We start from the raw sequence: 17,812 nt of genomic DNA on the forward strand, positions 1-17,812 counted from the left end.
AATTCTTGCCATTAAAACTTCAATTTATGCATAAATTAAAATAAAATATTTAATTCCCAAACTCAACTGGGCAATAGCCCTTCATGCTTCCCTGTGTTGTGCATAGCCTCCCCCCCCCCGAAGCAAAATCCTAAATACGCCACTGACTGTACTACTAGTAGAATAAAACTAGAAGTAGTTTAACAGCAGAAGTCAATGTCTTAGTTATTTGTAGCAGTGGCTTTAATTCAAATGTTAAATGTTTTTAGAGTTTTCAGAAAACAGACAAGCTTCATCGTATTACTTACCCAAAGTACAATTTTAGCACTGTAAAATATGCTAAACTGTTTTTAATTTAACATGGTTAAAATTAGCTTTCAAAGTGCAATATATTCTACATCTCAAATGTATTTTAGATATAAGATGAAAAATACTCTCCGGAAATTATATCTGGCACAAAACAAATGGAAATACAATATATTTAGAAAAATATTTCAAATATAAGCTATCGATATTGATAAACTTCACATAAGAAGGATTAAATTGAAATAGAATCAATGGTGAAATCAAGAATGAAATTGAAATAGATGAACTTTTCACCAACAGGTATTTATGAATGAAAATATTGCCAGTAGGTGGCAGCATAGTAGTTTGGCAAGATTAACATACATTTCCTTGGAATAGTTAAGCTAAAAGTCTGGTTTGAATGATTTTCTGAATTTAAATATATTTTATATTCACTAAAAGGTATATATATATCTACTCTTGATGTCATTACTTTTCTATGTCTTGTTACTATTTTACAAGTTGTCACGAGAAATAATTTAGCTCTGCTACTATTTTAAGAGACAAATGGTTGCGAATGCATCGTCTCCTTTAATAGCCTACAAGGCAACTTCATTTCACCAATTATTTCAAAATTTTTGTAAACGTGAATTATTCACGTTATTATAAAATAAAAATTAAGATTTAGGGATTCTTTTCTTAATCTCAACGTGCTTAGTAGTGATGGGAATTCTGGTTCCTTTTTGGTATTCGATTCTTTTGGATTCGTTGAGTTAAAGGAATCATAAAAAATAACGACTACTTTCGTTACTTTGATTACAAGGACTCATGTGTCCCTCTGAATCCCTGTACTCAGTTGCCTTTTGGGTTTCTTTCCCTCAGTTCTGATTACCCCTATTCAAACACGTTTTCAAAAGCTTGTTCCTCGTTTTCGTCAATGTATTCAGTTTGGCTTCGTAGTAGTTCGTATATCTTCGGCAGCATACTATTCATAAAACAATCAAGTACAATTCTGCTTCGGGTGAGTGAAAGGGGAAAAGGAAAAAATATTTTTAAACAACTGACTTTAAAAGAAAATAGCACCTCCCGCTTCATCCTTTTTAGAGGGAGTGACACCAGCGAGCGGTTGGAAAATAGTTGTCTTCATTCTTCCTTCAATTATTTTATTGATGTTTTCTTACATAATTTTAACATAGAATTTCCATTACAGTTACGGAAAGATCTTAATAACACAAAAAGTGGGTCACGCAAGGAATAAAAGTTTCAAAGCAAAAGCTTATATATTATCATAAACTTAAGAAAACCTGTGTTAATTTACCAGCTAAAGTTATTTCCCATATAAAAACATACAAAATAATATATCAGAGTGTTATTCGAACAGCCAAAAGAATCCACAACATAGGCGCCTGAGCCATGTGGCAAAAGGGGTCATTTGCGCCCCACTTCCCAGACTGGGGGGGCAAACATAGCATTTTGCCCCCCCCCACTTTCGGGGCACCAAACAATATCCAAAAAGTCTTGTCTTTCAGGGAAAACTACCTCTCAAATACAAAGCACTGAAATAAATTGCTAAGTGTTTATCATTTTTAACTCTCTCTCTCTCTCTCTCTCTCTCTCTATATATATATATATATATATATATATATATAAATGGGTGTGTGTTTTAGTGGTGTCAGGTTTTCATCTATAATGTTCAAGATGCATATGCTTGGGTCAAAATTAGTGATCCATACATAGGCAACAGCTGGAAAAGAAAAATTCAAGATTCTCAGATTTTGGTAAACCATCGATACAAAGAGCTAGATTCCAGCATTCTTTTAATGCTAGGTCACTTTTAAAATGCGCATGTCCAAAACAATGTGGAGGATTAAAACAACTGCAGATGGAAAAGTGGGTATAATAACCTGTCAATCACATCCTCAGGGTGTCCCGTGCCGCATTAGAAGATAGAACATGATAAAAAAGCGAGGTAAGGTCAACTTCTGCCGGTATCTGTGAAGCCAAAGAAAAGTATAGGAGGAGAGTGGGCACTTCTGCTATCAAGTGACAGTCCATGTTGATCTGTTGATCTTTTAACTTCCGAACAAAGCATTCTTTTAATGCTACAGTAGGTCAGTTTACGGTACAAGAGAGATTCTCACCAATCTTCGAACAGATGAACATTTTGACAGAGGACTAGCTCGGGAGAGTAATGCTCCCGGAAGTAGAAACGAGAAACACAGTTCTGATTGGTTGGCGTTATCCACTTCTTGCCACGTTGCATTAAAATAGCAGAAATCAAACGCTTGTTCCTGTTGGCCTTCGTGGCCGAGTTGGCTAGCGCTGTATGCTAATAACAGAAGTCTCTTTTGGCGCGAGTTCAAACCCGGCCCGCGGAAAGTTTTTTTTTTACATTTTTTTACATTTTTATGACACTTATTAAATTAAAATAATATGAAAATAACACTTAAAAAAGTGATTTATTTATTTTTGTGCAGATAAGTAGTTGTAGTATTTATGCCCTTGTACTCCATGATATAGGACTCGCTTTGTTCCCCTTGTACTTCAGAGCTCCTTCGTGGCTAAGCAGTTAGCGTACGCGCCTTTGGCGTGGGAGACCCGGGTTCGAATCCCGGCGGGAGCTCATGTGGTTCGGATTCAACGTTAATCAGTAGGTCTACGTCACATATAGCCTCGCTGCTGAACGAGACGCTAACCAAAAATCAACTCAACTCAACCCTTGTACTTCATGACAAATTTTGTGACCAACTTAAAGCAACTGGCTAGGATAGCGCGTAAAGCAGCTGGCTAGAGTAGCGCGCGGAAAAACATACTTCCGGGAGTATTACTCTCCCGAGCGGGTCGTTTTGACAGGGTTTGGACTAATGCAACGACAAAAAGAGAGTTGTTTGGCGTGGAAGAACCAATTCTGCCGCGTCAGCGAAAAATTCCTAGACGACTGGACGATGGCTCTCCAAACCACACTTTTAATGATGTGAAACACTTATATAAAGTAGAAATCTGGTATAGACTATTGGATATAGTTTGTCGTGAGATCGAAAGACGGTTTGACCAACAGGACGTGAATACAGCGTTACACACAGAGAAACTTATTGTGAAAGCCGCATGGGATATACAATATGAAGGAGAACGGAGATATGTACTTGATACATATAACGATGATTTGAACGAAAGTAGACTTCGAGTTCAGCTAAGAATGTTCCGTGATGTCGTTATAAACGATGCCAGAGATGTTGTTTCAGTGCAAGACGTCGTTGATATTTTAAGTATCATGGGGAATATGTCATACCTCTTCTCGGAAATTAAAATTTTGCTGGAACTACATTTACTTTTACCCGCCACAACGGCTACTGCTGAAAGAATGTTTTCAGCTCTGCGTCGATTAAAGACCTATCTTAGAATCACTATGACTCAGAGTAGACTTAATCATGTTGCTGTTCTTCAGATTCACCAGGAAAGACTTGACAAATTAAATGTGCGTGATATAGCAAATGAATTCGTATTAAAGACAGAAATCCGCAGAAAAACATTTGGTTGTTTCTGAAGCCAAAACTATTGTGTATATGTGGTGTGTTGGGAACTGCGAGTGATAGTGATATAGTTTGTGACTTTTTTTTTTATTGTATAAACAGCTTCTACTGTATCTTAAACATTTGGAATATTTGGTGTTTATATATATATATAGTTTTACAAGACCAGGAAATGATCATTTTCAAGAAAGAAACCTTAAATTTACGTATATAGTTTGTGGTGAGATCGAAAGACGGTTTGACCAACAGGACGTGAATACAGCGTTACACACAGAGAAACTTATTGTGAAAGCCACATGGGATATACAATATGAAGGAGAATGGAGATATGTACTTGATACATATAACGATGATTTGAACAAAAGTAGACTTCGAGTTCAGCTAAGAATGTTCCGTGATGTCGTTATAAACGATGCCAGAGATGTTGTTTCAGTGCAAGACGTCGTTGATATTTTAAGTAGCATGGGGAATATGTCATATGCTTTCAAAAGACAAAATTCATTTCTAATTTGATTAGCAATGGTTGTTCATATTGCTGTTCATAATGAAAAATTGTTTTGAGTTCTGGGTGAGTATTTTTTGTTGTGAAATTCATCGAATTATCGATGCCTTGTGTAGTAAGAGAGTTCCGTGAGGAGTGTTTTTTTTTTTTCGGTGACATCTCCCAATGTTTTTGGATAATGTTCCCATTAAGGTGTCGAAAATTTTAATCAACCGAAAACCACTAGTAATTGAGGTTAGCGCAATTTATTTGCTGATTGCACAATTTAATGTCATTGTTATCAGAACATTAATTTACAATAGTGTGTTTTCTTCGTTGGGGTCTTACGTAGCGCAATTTGTAGTCTCCCTTCCCAATAGGATGCTCAACAGTGATCGCCTTCTCGTACGAACAGCAACCATGATTGCTGTAGACCACAAATAAAAATTGATGCTATGCTTATCCTCAAAGCCAATGACAGAAAGAATGATTATTTTAATAATAATAATAATAATAATAATAATAATAATAATAATAATAATACTAATACTAATAATAATAATAATAATAATAATAATAATTATTATTATTATTATTATAAAATTTACTTAATCTTTATTGGCTAATTTTGCCTCCCCCCCACTATTTACATGTGTTAGGCGCCTATGATCCACGATGACACTATAATACACGGATATAAAAACAAAATGAAAGGTGCGTGGAACGTAATAAACAATTCATCAAAGACTGTTCCAATGCGCGAAATATCACAAGTTAATTATAGAAATAATTCTTTCGCTGATCCTGCTGCCATTACTGAAGTCTTTAATCAGTATTTTCTTAATACGAATTTACCACCTGGAAAGTTGGATCTCTCTGTAGAGCCAAATATTCCATGCAACAAACATAGTATGTATGTAACTCCGGTAACTGAAGAAGAATTGTTGGACTGTATCAAAAGGCTTTCTAGTACCCGTTCTGCAGATATAGATGAAGTCCCATCCCTAATTATAAAAAAGAGCGCGCATTTAATAGTGAAACAACTATGCTTTCTTGTAAATGTATCATTTGAATCAGGCGTTTTCCCCGACAGATTGAAGACTGCAAAAGTTATACCTTTGCACAAAAAAGGAAATACTTATGATGTTCAAAACTATAGGCCTGTTTCTATATTGTGAGTTTTCTCGAAGATTTTTGAATCACTAATGTTATCGCGCTTGAGAAATTTTATATCCTGCCATAACCTAATCTCGTCTTCTCAACATGGATTAAAAAAAAAAAAAAAAAAAAACAATTGATACAGCGTTGCTTAACTTTATTAAAGAGGTTTCTACAGAACTTGATACGGGAAAATATGCAGTAGGTTTATTTGTTGATTTCTCCAAGGCATTCGACAGTGTTCAACATTCTCTTCTACTGGCAAAACTCCAGAAATATGATATTAGGGGTGTAGTACATGAATGTTTTCGCTCGTACCTGACAAACAGAAAATAAGTAGTAAAAATACAAAAAATAATTAACAATAAGCAAGTCACATTTTCATCCAAAACTGCTACTATCTCTGCTGGTGTTCCTCAAGGCTCAATTCTTGGGCCAATTCTTTTTTTATTTTACATAAATGATCTTGTTCAATATATGTATCCCCAACATATTGTATTATATGCTGACGATGTAAATGTCCTTGTAACAGCGGACAATACAGTTGAACTAGAAAGTAAATTAAAACAAACTGTGGAGCGTTTGATAAAATGGACATCTGAGAATCAACTGCTGATAAATGCAAAGAAAACAAAAGCACTAAATTTTCATTACTCATGTACACCTCGAACAGTACCACCCATTGTGATAAATTCAACTGATGTAGACTATTCAAAATCCACTAAATTTTTAGGTGTAACAATAAGCAATAGGCTTACATGGGATGCACATATTACTGAGCTAAACAGCAAATTAAGCCGTATATGTTTTGTCATTTATAGACTACGTGGTTCAGTGTCAAAAGAAACTTTGCTGTTATTGTACTATGGTAAGTTTCAATCATTGTTAAATTACGAAATAATTTTCTGGGGAGCCTCCTATTCCAGTGTTACTACTTTTCGTCTACAGAAAAAGCAATAAGATCTATTTTTAATCTATCACCAAGGTCCTCATGCAAAAGGGTCTTTCAGTCAAATAAAATTTTAACTGTGCCTTGTCTGTACATATACAAAAGTATCATATATGTAAAGAGAAATGAAAGTAGTTTTCTTCATGTTGACGATGTACATTCATACAACACACGACAAAAGAATAACATATTCACAGCATACCAAAACTATGCGTGCACCAAAAGAAGTGTTCTTCCTATGTCCGCTAAGTTGTTTAATAAGCTCCCAAGTTATTTGAAGGATATCAGAAACATACGAAATTTCAAAAATGAACTATTTAATTTTTTGTGTAACAAAATGTATTATCATATTAATGAATACTTGGGTGATAGTTTGTAAAATAATGTAAAACAATTATATTGAAATGTTTTCTTATTATTTGACAAGTCCTATGTACTGGTCTCTGACCAATAATGTACGACATGGATGAATAAACAATGAATGAATGAACACCCAACGTATAACTGTCATAAGTTTGATAGTACTATTGTGAATAACTGTGGGGCGGCTAAATAAGACAAAGAATGAAGGGCTGTGTTTCAATGTATTTTAAAATCCTTAAAAAAAAGGAGCGTTGGTTATTTACATGAATTTGAAGTGAATTAACATAATATCCTTCGAAAGTAAGAAAATATCGGGAAAATAGAATGAAATTTGAGATAAAAAAATGTAGAACGCAAAACTTTCTGGGCTCCACTACAAATCAAGCCTTTACAAACAACAGCTACAAGCAGCGTGCGGACTGCTTGGAGAATACCTTGGAATTCCTCCCCCGGAAAAATTGAAATCTTCCGTGACTAAATAGAACTTGGGTTCTGTCCTCTCTAAATAAATTAATTAGCATACTGACTACAAGTGACAAATTCGACAAGGTTCAAAAATTTAAGATACCGGTACAGGGGCGTCATTTATGGGGCAGGGAGGGGCATTTGTCCCCCCCCGATTTTGACATTTATATAGATTTTATCAATAGAATAGTAGTAAGTCAGTGAAAACGCGACATTTTACTTATATCAAGGGGTCTTGCCCCCCAAGCCAAATCTGAAATGACGCTACTGTACCGGTACTTTCTGCGCAAGAATTGTAAGAGTGGCCTCGCATAGCGTAGTCGCTAACACTCTCTCGCCTTTGGTGCGAGCGGTCCCGGGTTCTATTCCCGGTGGGGACACTCGGTCGAAAAAGTGTAAAATCTTTCTGAGGCCAGCCATCCTGATTGGATTTTCCTGTTTCTTCCTCATTCACACCAGAAAAATGCCGGGATGGTACCTAATATCCTAATATATATATATATATATATATATATATATATATATATATATATATATATATATGTCCTAGGCCGCTTAATTCCTTCCTCTTCCCCCGGTTAGCCGAGGACGTCATCCCTTATACGTGACGGGCTAACTTAGCCATAAATGCTGAAAGCCCAGAAACCTAATTCCTAATCCTTTAATCCTAAGGATGAAATAGAATCTTTGAGAGCAGGTAATACGTCGAATATGATGACATTTTAACGTTTTTTTTTCTTTTGTCTGTTAGTTTGTCAAGAATGAAAGCAAATACTGGAATGTGAATAACTATAATCATAGATAATGGTGTTATGCACCAGAAAAGATGCAAAAAAGGAACCATTAGCGTTGATATCTGTAGACATTTACAGTGTTACCACAAATTACGATTCAAAAAATCTATGTGAAGAAAGTGACTAGAACAATGAATTTAACGACATTAAATGAGAAATTGTTATATTTGCGGTATTTTTAAATATTACATCTACTTAATTCTAATAATTGTATTTCAAAACGATTTTGCTTACGAACAAATGTAATAAAAGTACAAGACAATTGGAACACAGCCGTATATTTGACAATTAGAACACAGCCGTATAAGAATTCAAATTGGATTGGAGCTGCTCAAAATGGCAACAGATGCATACATTTTGTTTCTGCTGCTGTGAACTATCTGGTTCCTCAAGCCATAGCCGGAGAGGGGGCTAGCGTGTAGTTAGACCCTACTAAATATAGCTTATATTTATGTTACTAAAGCTGATCAAACGTTAAAAATTGGTGATTAAATGATTGACAAATGTTGATCAAATGATTGACATAAGAAAAAGTCGAATCGGCGGTATAGGAGGACTGTCCCCCCCCATTTTCTAACCATTATTTCTGTGATAGTAAAGTTGATCAAACGTTGAAAATCGTTGATCAAACCTGATCGAACAATTGGCATAGGGGCGTCATTTAGGGGAGGCAGGGAGGAGCATTTGCCCCCTGAGTTTGAGATTCATATAGATTTTACCAATAGAATAGTAGTAAGTCAGTGAAAAACGCGAAATTTTACATATATCGAGGGGTCTTGTCCCCCCAAGCCAAATTTGAAATGACGCTACTGAATTGGCATCGAAAATTTCAGAATCAGCCCTGAAGGGGGACTAGTATGTACTTAGTCCCCCCTACTAAATATAGCTTATATTTATGTTAGTAAAACTGGTAAAACCTTAAAAATTGTTGAGCATACATGATCACACGATTGACATAAAAATAATTTTATTTATTTATTTTTTTGTAAGGGGGGGGGGGTGCACGCAGGTGATTCCAATCTTCCAAAGTCTCCCAAATTCTGTTTTTATATGCAAATATGTAAGAAAGACTGCCAGTGTAAATAGTTGTAAATACATTTAAAAACAAATTGTATATAACTAGAGAATAGACGGCGTCACACTTTTTTTATTACTTTGTTGTTTGTTCGCTTGTATGGCTAAAGCCGTGGATTCTGACCGCTGGATGTTAAAAGTTGTCATGCCGTGAGAAAGGGGAGGGAAACAGTTTAGCTTCCTAGTCCTGTCCTGTTTACGAAGCGTGCATAAGGGCGAAGAGGAGACAGCACTCAACAAGCAGAAGAATCAAGCAATGAAGGTGTGTTTTTTTTAACGCATGCGCACTGTAATAGCCATATGCTTTCAACTTGTCTTTTAGTCTGTTTCGTGTGAGTATTCGTGACTAAATCTTGTCAATCTCTCCAATGCAGACGCGAATTGATTCCAGGAATCATATGTCTAACTTTAAATCCGAATCCAAATGAATACTTTGAGTCCTTGGATTCAAAAGATTCCGAAGTGAATCCGAGTCCTTTGAGTTGTTTTCAGTATTCGTTCCTTTGAGTACTCAATAAGTCGTTACTTTGTAACGACCCATCACTAGTGCATAGCTGTTAAGAATGAAACAGTGGGTCACAACGAATGTAGCGGTGATGGTTATACATACCATTTTCAATAACTGTCGATTAATTCCTGGGTTAAAGTCTTTCCAATACTTTTTTTTATTTTTACAACCATCAATCCTGAATTCTTCGTTTCCAATACATTCGCAGTGCTATTTAATTTCGTCATGCCACCTTGTACACTGAATAATAAACAAAGTGCTATTGAACTCAGTTTACCAACTGTTTATCATAATAATATATGTTCTTAAGGATTTTGGTTTATAAAAACTCCTTTATGTGCGAGATTAAGTAAAAAATTATCCGCAATGTTGACATGACTTTTTTTTTTACATTGTTCGTACTGACTTCTGTTATCGTTTGTTTTATTGTCATGCTGTTGTGGTCATGTTATGCAAGTTTGATGCTAATTCCTTCATTTTTCTTCCTTTCGTTGCAGGTAGATCATGGCCTGGACAAACACCGTGTGCGTGGGTTTCCTCGGGGTTCTCCCGTTTCCTCCCACTTTCTTCATTTCATTCATTTCTCATCTTCACCGTCTCCTTTAGCCTAGCCGGCATAAATGTGGGACGTAAAACTCAAAAATTTCATTTGTTAGATCATGGCCACTTCATTAGAAGTTCGCTTCAAAGAGGAACGACGAGCAATGATCTGGTTTTCGTGGTCGGAAGGTCCATCAGGGGCTGATGTCCATCAAAGACTTTCGGCACAATACAGGAACAGTGTATTGAGCAACGGAGTGTCTACGAATGGATTGAAAAATTCAAGCATGGTCGCACTAGCGTTACGCTCGAGGAAGGGACTGGCCACAAATGATGACAATATTGAGCGTTCATATGACATGGTTCTGTTACATAGACGAGTGACTATTGATGAGGTCTTTGATGGATTGTGACTCCTGATACGAGTACACCCTCCGACCACAAAAACCGAATGACAGTTCGTTGTTCCTCTTTGGTACAAACCTCTAATGGATCTGCTATGATTTATCTACAACAAAAGGAAGACAAGAAATAAAGGAATTAGGATGAAACTTTCATAGCATGACCACAACAGCAAGACAATAAAACGAACGAGGAAAGAGGGTACTATGAACTATGAACGAAGAACTATGTCAAGATTGTGAATGATTTTTGACACCCTCGTATTTAAGCTGTCCGGGAGACAGAAAATCTTAAGAACAAGTTGATCAATCTTCACCAAACTGGGTCACACTGTAGACGACGTCAAATGTTAGGAATCGATTTTTTTTTAAGCTAGTATATTCGAACAGTAAGTGATACACCAATTTTAAAACTGATCACTATAAAGCAAAAAGGGTCATAAACAGAGATGTCTGGTTATCTGCTGTTGATTAAGTGTCCCGACAACACATTATGTACCCATCCTTAAGCGTCCACTAAAATCGGAAATGGTATGACTTCACTAGAACTTCCAATTTCAATGTTGATTTAAACAATAACAGATATCGAAAGACTTTTTTTTTTTTTTTTAAAAAAAAAGTATCTTTAGTATTCTAAGAATATGTAGGACCTTCTCTTTGAACCTTCTATGCTAACCGTAAAAGCCAAAAATCAACCACTTTTGGATTTAACGTGGATCACCATAGAATAATGTATACTGAGAAGTGGTTTTCTGTAATCAATTAAGCGTTCCCAAAATATATTCCATCTTCACATTAATCTCTCTACTGAAACAGGAAGTGAGCAGAAATCAACAACTTCCGTTTTTAACGTTGATTAGAGTGAAAGCCATAACAGATAGCGAGAAGTGGTTATCTGCAATGAACTAAAAGTTCGAAGAATAGATTTCATTTTCATTCTAATCTTCTTTTATTATAACTGGAAGTGGCACAAATCAAACACTTCCTGATTTAACGTTGATCGCCATAAAATTGAAACCATAATACATAGCGAGAAGCGGTATCCTGTAATCAATTGAGCGTCCCAAATATATATTCCATTTCCACTCTTACCTTTATGCTGAAAACAGAAGTGGTAGAAAATAACCACTTCCGGATTTAACTCTGATCATAATAGAGTGAAAACACATATCTGTTTTCTGCAATCCATTAAGCATCCCAGACATATATTCCATTTCTTAATCCTATAGAACGTTTATGGGATGTGGAACTAGCTCCTCGCACCATGACTCCTGCACCAATATCTATGGGCTCATTGTGTGATTCCATCAGGAATATATGCTGTCAGAATGCCGTGTAAACATATCAGCAACTACCAGAATCCATGCCCAACCGTGTTCATGCCGTCCACTGAGCAAAAGGGGACCAACAAAGCTGGTGGTGGTCATAATTTAGTGAACACTCAGTGTAGTTGCTGCAGTTTTGAATAACATTTCTGTAAGTACAATGAACATAATAAATAAGAAATCCATCAATCACTACAACTAGTTTCGTTTTCTGCTTTGATCAAATGCAATACAGCCATAATACGTGTATATGTGATTGGACACTTTTTCGAATTTCTCATTATGGTAGTCATAAATCCACTCCATCCTGGCTGCGACTGTACTCCAGCAAGCCATATAAGGTTGAGAGGAAATATATATTGTGAAGATTGGTCCGTAAGAGATCTTATTTGTTGAAGTTCACTTAAGTCTTCAATGATCATTGAAGAAAGACATGTATTAATCTTTTTCATTGGAAAGAAGTACTCTCGGATAGTTGTTGTATTAATAAAAGACTCAATTGGAATTCTCTTAACTGTTATCTCAGTTTCGATATAGATACCAGGCGTGACACAATGAATCCTTGCTATAGTACAAAAAATACATTTCTATCAAGATTTCACACATTTACGTCAACATTATCAAAAACATGGAGAAATCCATCTGAATGAATAGCTGGGAGCCAACGTTAATGATCGATGCTAGTTAGGTTGTGGCTTCATGGTAAGATCCTTGCACTTTCATTGATGAACTATGTTTATGTAGTGTTTTGAACCATATAATCGATGTAGATTTAGAGCAAAGCTTGTCTATATTATATGGGTGACAGAAACGATCTGGGTCTTACAGCAAATACATGAGCGCGATTTATAACACACTTTTAACTTTCTGGGATTCACTTGAAGTTTCGTTTTTTTTTTTGTAACTTAGGATATAAAAATGTCAAGACTGTTGGAATAAGATTTTTGCCTGCCCTGAATTAATCGTATTCTTAAAATTTACACTTTTTCAATACTCTTCCTCCGTAACTTTTCGTGTACATCGCCTTTTCTTTGTGCACTAGCTTCACAAATAATATGTATACCATTTTTACAACTACAGTGTCTACGTTAAGTTCATGTCCACAAATTACACAAATTGAATCAAAATTATTTGTTTTTTTTTTATATTAATGTTGCTCAGGTAGCCTGGAACAATATGAAATTATTACTACACTGTTGTCATGGTAATATATTATACTGAGTTAAGTTTCACTAATCAAAGTAATATGGAAATTCAAGTTTAAAATTAGGAACATTATTTTCTACTTTCCGTTATTAATTCCGGTAAGTGATATTGACACAAATAAATAGTAATACTGCCAGCTTGAAAATATATAATCGCAAAATATTGTATAATTACAAAACGTTATAAAGAGGTATGTATTTTAAATTGAAATAAAACACATTTGGTTTTTATCCAGGTATATTATATATTTTATACATTTTTTTTTAAATTGACTGTGAATAGTCATGTAGTAACATTTCAGTGCTTGCCTTGCACTTGAAAACTGCTATTTTGCAGTTAAACCTAACGTAAACTTGTCTGTAGATTTTTTGAAACATAAAAATTTAAATTGATTGTGATCAAGTAAATAAAATGTTACGTTCTAGTTAAAGATAAATCAGAATAGAAAGACATACTAATGTATGCCTACATTTCAAATTATAAACCATAAACTTACAGAAAAAAAGAACCTACTAGATACTCATTAAGCACTTCTCACTTAAACTTCATAAATCTACCAGTGAAGCTGACGCATGAAGGTAGACAGTGTCAAAACTGGATTATGGCGCGCGCCTAGTCGGCCCGGGAGGATGACTTTTCCGCACCAACAGTCTTTTGTAAGAACACTCTGGACATCGTTCCCATTCCTATAAACCTATTAATACGTATATCATTTTAAAGCTAATAAAACAAGCTAAAAGTTTTATTTGAAACATTTTGTTACACCGTTATCAGGTTTTTAGTGTTAATTTGAAAAATGTTGAACATTATATTGAGAAATCTACTTTTTCAACAATTTATTTCAATAGTGCCATATAAACTTACTTTAGCTAAGACAGATAAGGACATAATTTAAAAACCGTAACGTGAGGAAGCTAACTTCCAAAACTAATATTCTATTGATATGAGTTGAGTAATCGAGTTATTGACATTTCAATGCAGATATGCAAATTTGCATGTTTAGCGCCGGGGGGGGGGGAAGCAAGAGGGGAAGGGTTGGGGACTTTTGAGGAAATACTCCCCTTATGATGTTGTAATAACTGGCAAAGTTTCAGCTTGTTACTAATTAATCCCGTTTAAAGGCTATTTTTGCCTTTATTGACTGGAATATAGTAGCATGCTGTTGTTTTCGATTGAGGTTCAAATTGAAAATTTATTTTTCAATGGGCACTTCTGAACATGGTTTATTACCTTGTCGTAAAATAAAATTATAAAAAAAATATTAAACAAAAATTATAAGGTAAAAATTTAAAATTCAACAAATGGGTCTGTGAGACTAGCTACCAATGCTGAGGTCACAATAACAGTTCAAGTCACAGTACTGCTCAAGTCACAGTAACACGAAAATTACCAACTTTGTTGAAAAGGGTATTTTTCTAGACCGAGAAGGAATTATGTAGTTCAACGCAGGCTCGCAACCAGCCACCATAGAGCTTTGCGGGACGGGGGGGGGGGGGCAGAAAATGTTAGGGGAGGCCAGGTTATCAAAAATTCTCTTACAAATTCTAAATTGTGCTTTTTGAATTAATAATAGAATTTTGTATTGAGGTCTGGAGGGGTCAAAGAAAAGCTTAGGGGGGACAGGCCCTCCTCTGGTTGCGAGCCTGGTTCAACGTAGAACTGAGACCTCTACATCACTGACAGTGAGAACAATGTTGATTCATATCACAAACAAAACAATTAATCAAATTTTTCTAACACTTCTTATATCCATGGAGATATAAGAAATACAGATATAACATGCAATTCTATATAAATAAAGAAAGCAGTGGAAATTATCTATGAAAAGAGACGAAATGGAATACGATCATAATGAAATTTATTTCTTGTAGTAGAATAGACGTATAATTTGTAAGGAAACTGTAGTGCAGTTTGTTAGAGCGCGAATGTAAAATCAGTTAACGAACGTGAGCGAAGGCAGTATGAGCCCCCGTCCGCAGAATTTTTTTACTATTGTAATAATTTACTTGCTCTTTATATGTGAGAAAAAATCAACTGCTACATGTGGTTAAAACACAGCACGATGTCAAAGTAAGAAAACTAGCATTATTGCATTTGTATTACCATTCTTCATATTTGTTTGCAAAGGTTTCGTAATTATTTTCTGTATGCACATTTGTGCATAAAGAACGCTTTCCAGAAAATTATATTTCTTACAAGCAGTAATTTAGAGAATTTTATAATAATCAATTTACACGTTTCTTATTGTCTCCAAACTTATAAGATTGGCTCGTCTCGTGGAATTATACTTAATTAAATGTATTACACTATGCAAGACTTTTAAAAATTTTTTGTCCTTCGATTGCTATTGTTCATTCGTTAGTCATATTGGTTGAACATTTACGAGAATGTGCATAGTTCTCACGAAATTTCGCTTTTGTACGTTTAACATCGATTTGTTTGCAAGAAACAAATAATGCTATGAAATGTATTAGACATTGCATTTAAATTGATTAGTGTTTAGTAGTAAGTTCCTCAACACCCCCATTATAACACCAAAAGAGTTGGCTACTTAAATGCGAATGGAAAGTCGTCTGCAGAGAAATCGAGCGCTACGTGAAAGAAGAAAGTTTGTTGTGCGTGAAAGCAGACGACGCAACGTTGCGAGGTGCGGAGATAAAATAAAATAGAAATAGAAATAAACATGGAAATAGATGTTGATGCATTAATAAATTATGTTTTTGATGAAGTTCCATTGTGGAACAAAAGCATATCCTGATACCACAAACGACACATTGTAAACAAATTATCGGCAGATATAAGCAAGGAACATGGAGTGGAAGGTATGTATATTTTTCATTGTTTTGTCTTTAAAATATGAAGATTTAATTAATAACGAACCGCAAGTTTTTATTCAATTTATATTTCCTTTTTGTTCCGTGGCTCAGTGGTAGAGCGTTCTCCTCTCGTGCATAGGGTCCCTGATTCGATCCCAGCTCGCGCCAAGTGAACTTTGTGGTGGATAAACACAGTGTACGTGAGTTTTCTCGGGATTCTCCGGCATAACCGTGGGACGTAAAACTCAGATTTCATTTCATTTCAAATAATGATTTTACGAATACATGTAATTATTGACAAATATGTTTGAAATAGCGGAAACGGGTTTCTTTTACTCATGGAGAAAAGTTTCTTAGAAAGTAGGTTGATTCAGGGGCGGATCCCGCTTCCCCCCCAAGAAGAGGAAACTTTCTTATTTTATACATTAATAAAACTCATCCCAGAGTTTGGGGCTCTTAAAAGTAGCTCTAAGTAGCAGAATTACAAGCTACCTCCCCCCGCCAGAAGTCCATCCTGGATCCGCCCCTGGGTTGATTATGTAATCTCTAATTTTATTTAGTTAATTTATTTTAACCCTTATCCGGGCAACCGGGGCCTCCCAGGCCCAGTAGCTTAATTTTCTTTAATTTCTCAATAACCATAAATATTTCGATGACATAAAATTCTGAATTATTTTATCTTTAGTCGAAGTTAACGTAATGAACATATCGAGTTGGTACCGGTAAGGTTAATAGAGTTGGTAAGGCCCCAGTTGCCGTCTACATTACAAAATAGCTTGCCCGGATAAGGGTTAAGGTGAAAATAGTAGCTGTTACCACGGAAGGATAATAATAACGGGAGCGACATTCATTCTATTTTGCACACAAAGGAATTTTATTTTATTTTATGTATATTGTTATTTCTTAAGAATCAAAAAGAGTACTAGAATGAAAGTAATATATATTATTGTTATTGAGACCCCCAAGAACTTCTTAAAACACATTCTCATACAGGTTCAAATTTATTGAACACTCAATTATGGTGCCAATTTTACACACTTGAGTAAGTGCATCCTAAAGCATGTGAAACGTAAAGTTCAATGACTCGAAGTATTTTGTTATATTGTTTTCCCTTATGTATAACCCCTATTCCTTTGCTGGAAGTTAGTAGTAATTAAGATTATCCCTGGAGGCATGGACGTACGCAGGAGTGGTCCCTGGGGTCTGGATCCCTCGAAATCCCAACATTTCTTGAAATTTCGCCTAATTTTACACATTTATATACAATTTGTTCTCATACTGAATTTGGGCCCTTTCCGAAATGTATTTCTGCGTTCATGCCTGCCCGAAGGCATTCAGATTAAAAAAAAATGTTTCTACCTTTCTAAAGACAGTAATACACTTACGAAATAAAAACATTAAATATAAATCCTCTTTACAGTTGTCAAAAAGTGCGATACTCCTTTACAACAGTCCTTATCCTTATTTAATGTTGAAACTAAAATGTAAGTACTAATTGATTTCAAACAAGGTACGTCGTTTTGTAGAAAATTTGAAAACAAATCAAAGCATTGAATATCTGCAAGGAGCAAGGATATATTCGGCCCACGTTATATCCACCCTGAACACTATAATTGTAACAGTTATGGATTTGGTTTGTATGTTATGATTTTATACCGAACTTCGAATTTATTCAACACTCATTTGCTGCGGTATCTTTCCCTGATTATTGAAGTAAATTGTAAGTGCTTCTCGAATGTTGTGTGCTGCAATAGTTTCTCTGGTTTGGCCAATTGAAGCCTGTCGAACTCGAGACTGCTCTGATTTAGGAATTTGTCTTCATACTACGTCTTGGACATGAAGAAGAATAGCAGGGTGAATATCTTCTTTATTAATTATAATATTATGAAGTACACAAACACATTTCACTATATCATCTGCATGTTCTGGTGTTGTTTC

At 35.3% G+C, this 17,812-nt stretch overlaps 1 protein-coding gene across 1 annotated transcript in view; it reads left to right on the plus strand.

Moving 5' to 3' along the window:
• Positions 1 to 13,268, plus strand: part of LOC145684289 (uncharacterized) — a 106,848-nt gene extending 93,580 nt beyond the window's left edge. The window contains exon 2 of the mRNA XM_081756451.1: positions 10,084 to 13,268. Within this exon, the coding sequence (XP_081612577.1) occupies positions 10,084 to 10,087 (4 nt within the window). The 3' untranslated portion in view covers positions 10,088 to 13,268. The remainder of the gene's footprint in view (positions 1 to 10,083) is intronic.
• Positions 13,269 to 17,812: the final 4,544 nt, after the last annotated feature.

The sequence above is a fragment of the Thermobia domestica genome, chromosome 4, assembly GCF_964235325.1.
Source record: "Thermobia domestica chromosome 4, izTheDome1.hap1.1, whole genome shotgun sequence".
NCBI classification, from domain to species: domain Eukaryota; kingdom Metazoa; phylum Arthropoda; class Insecta; order Zygentoma; family Lepismatidae; genus Thermobia; species Thermobia domestica.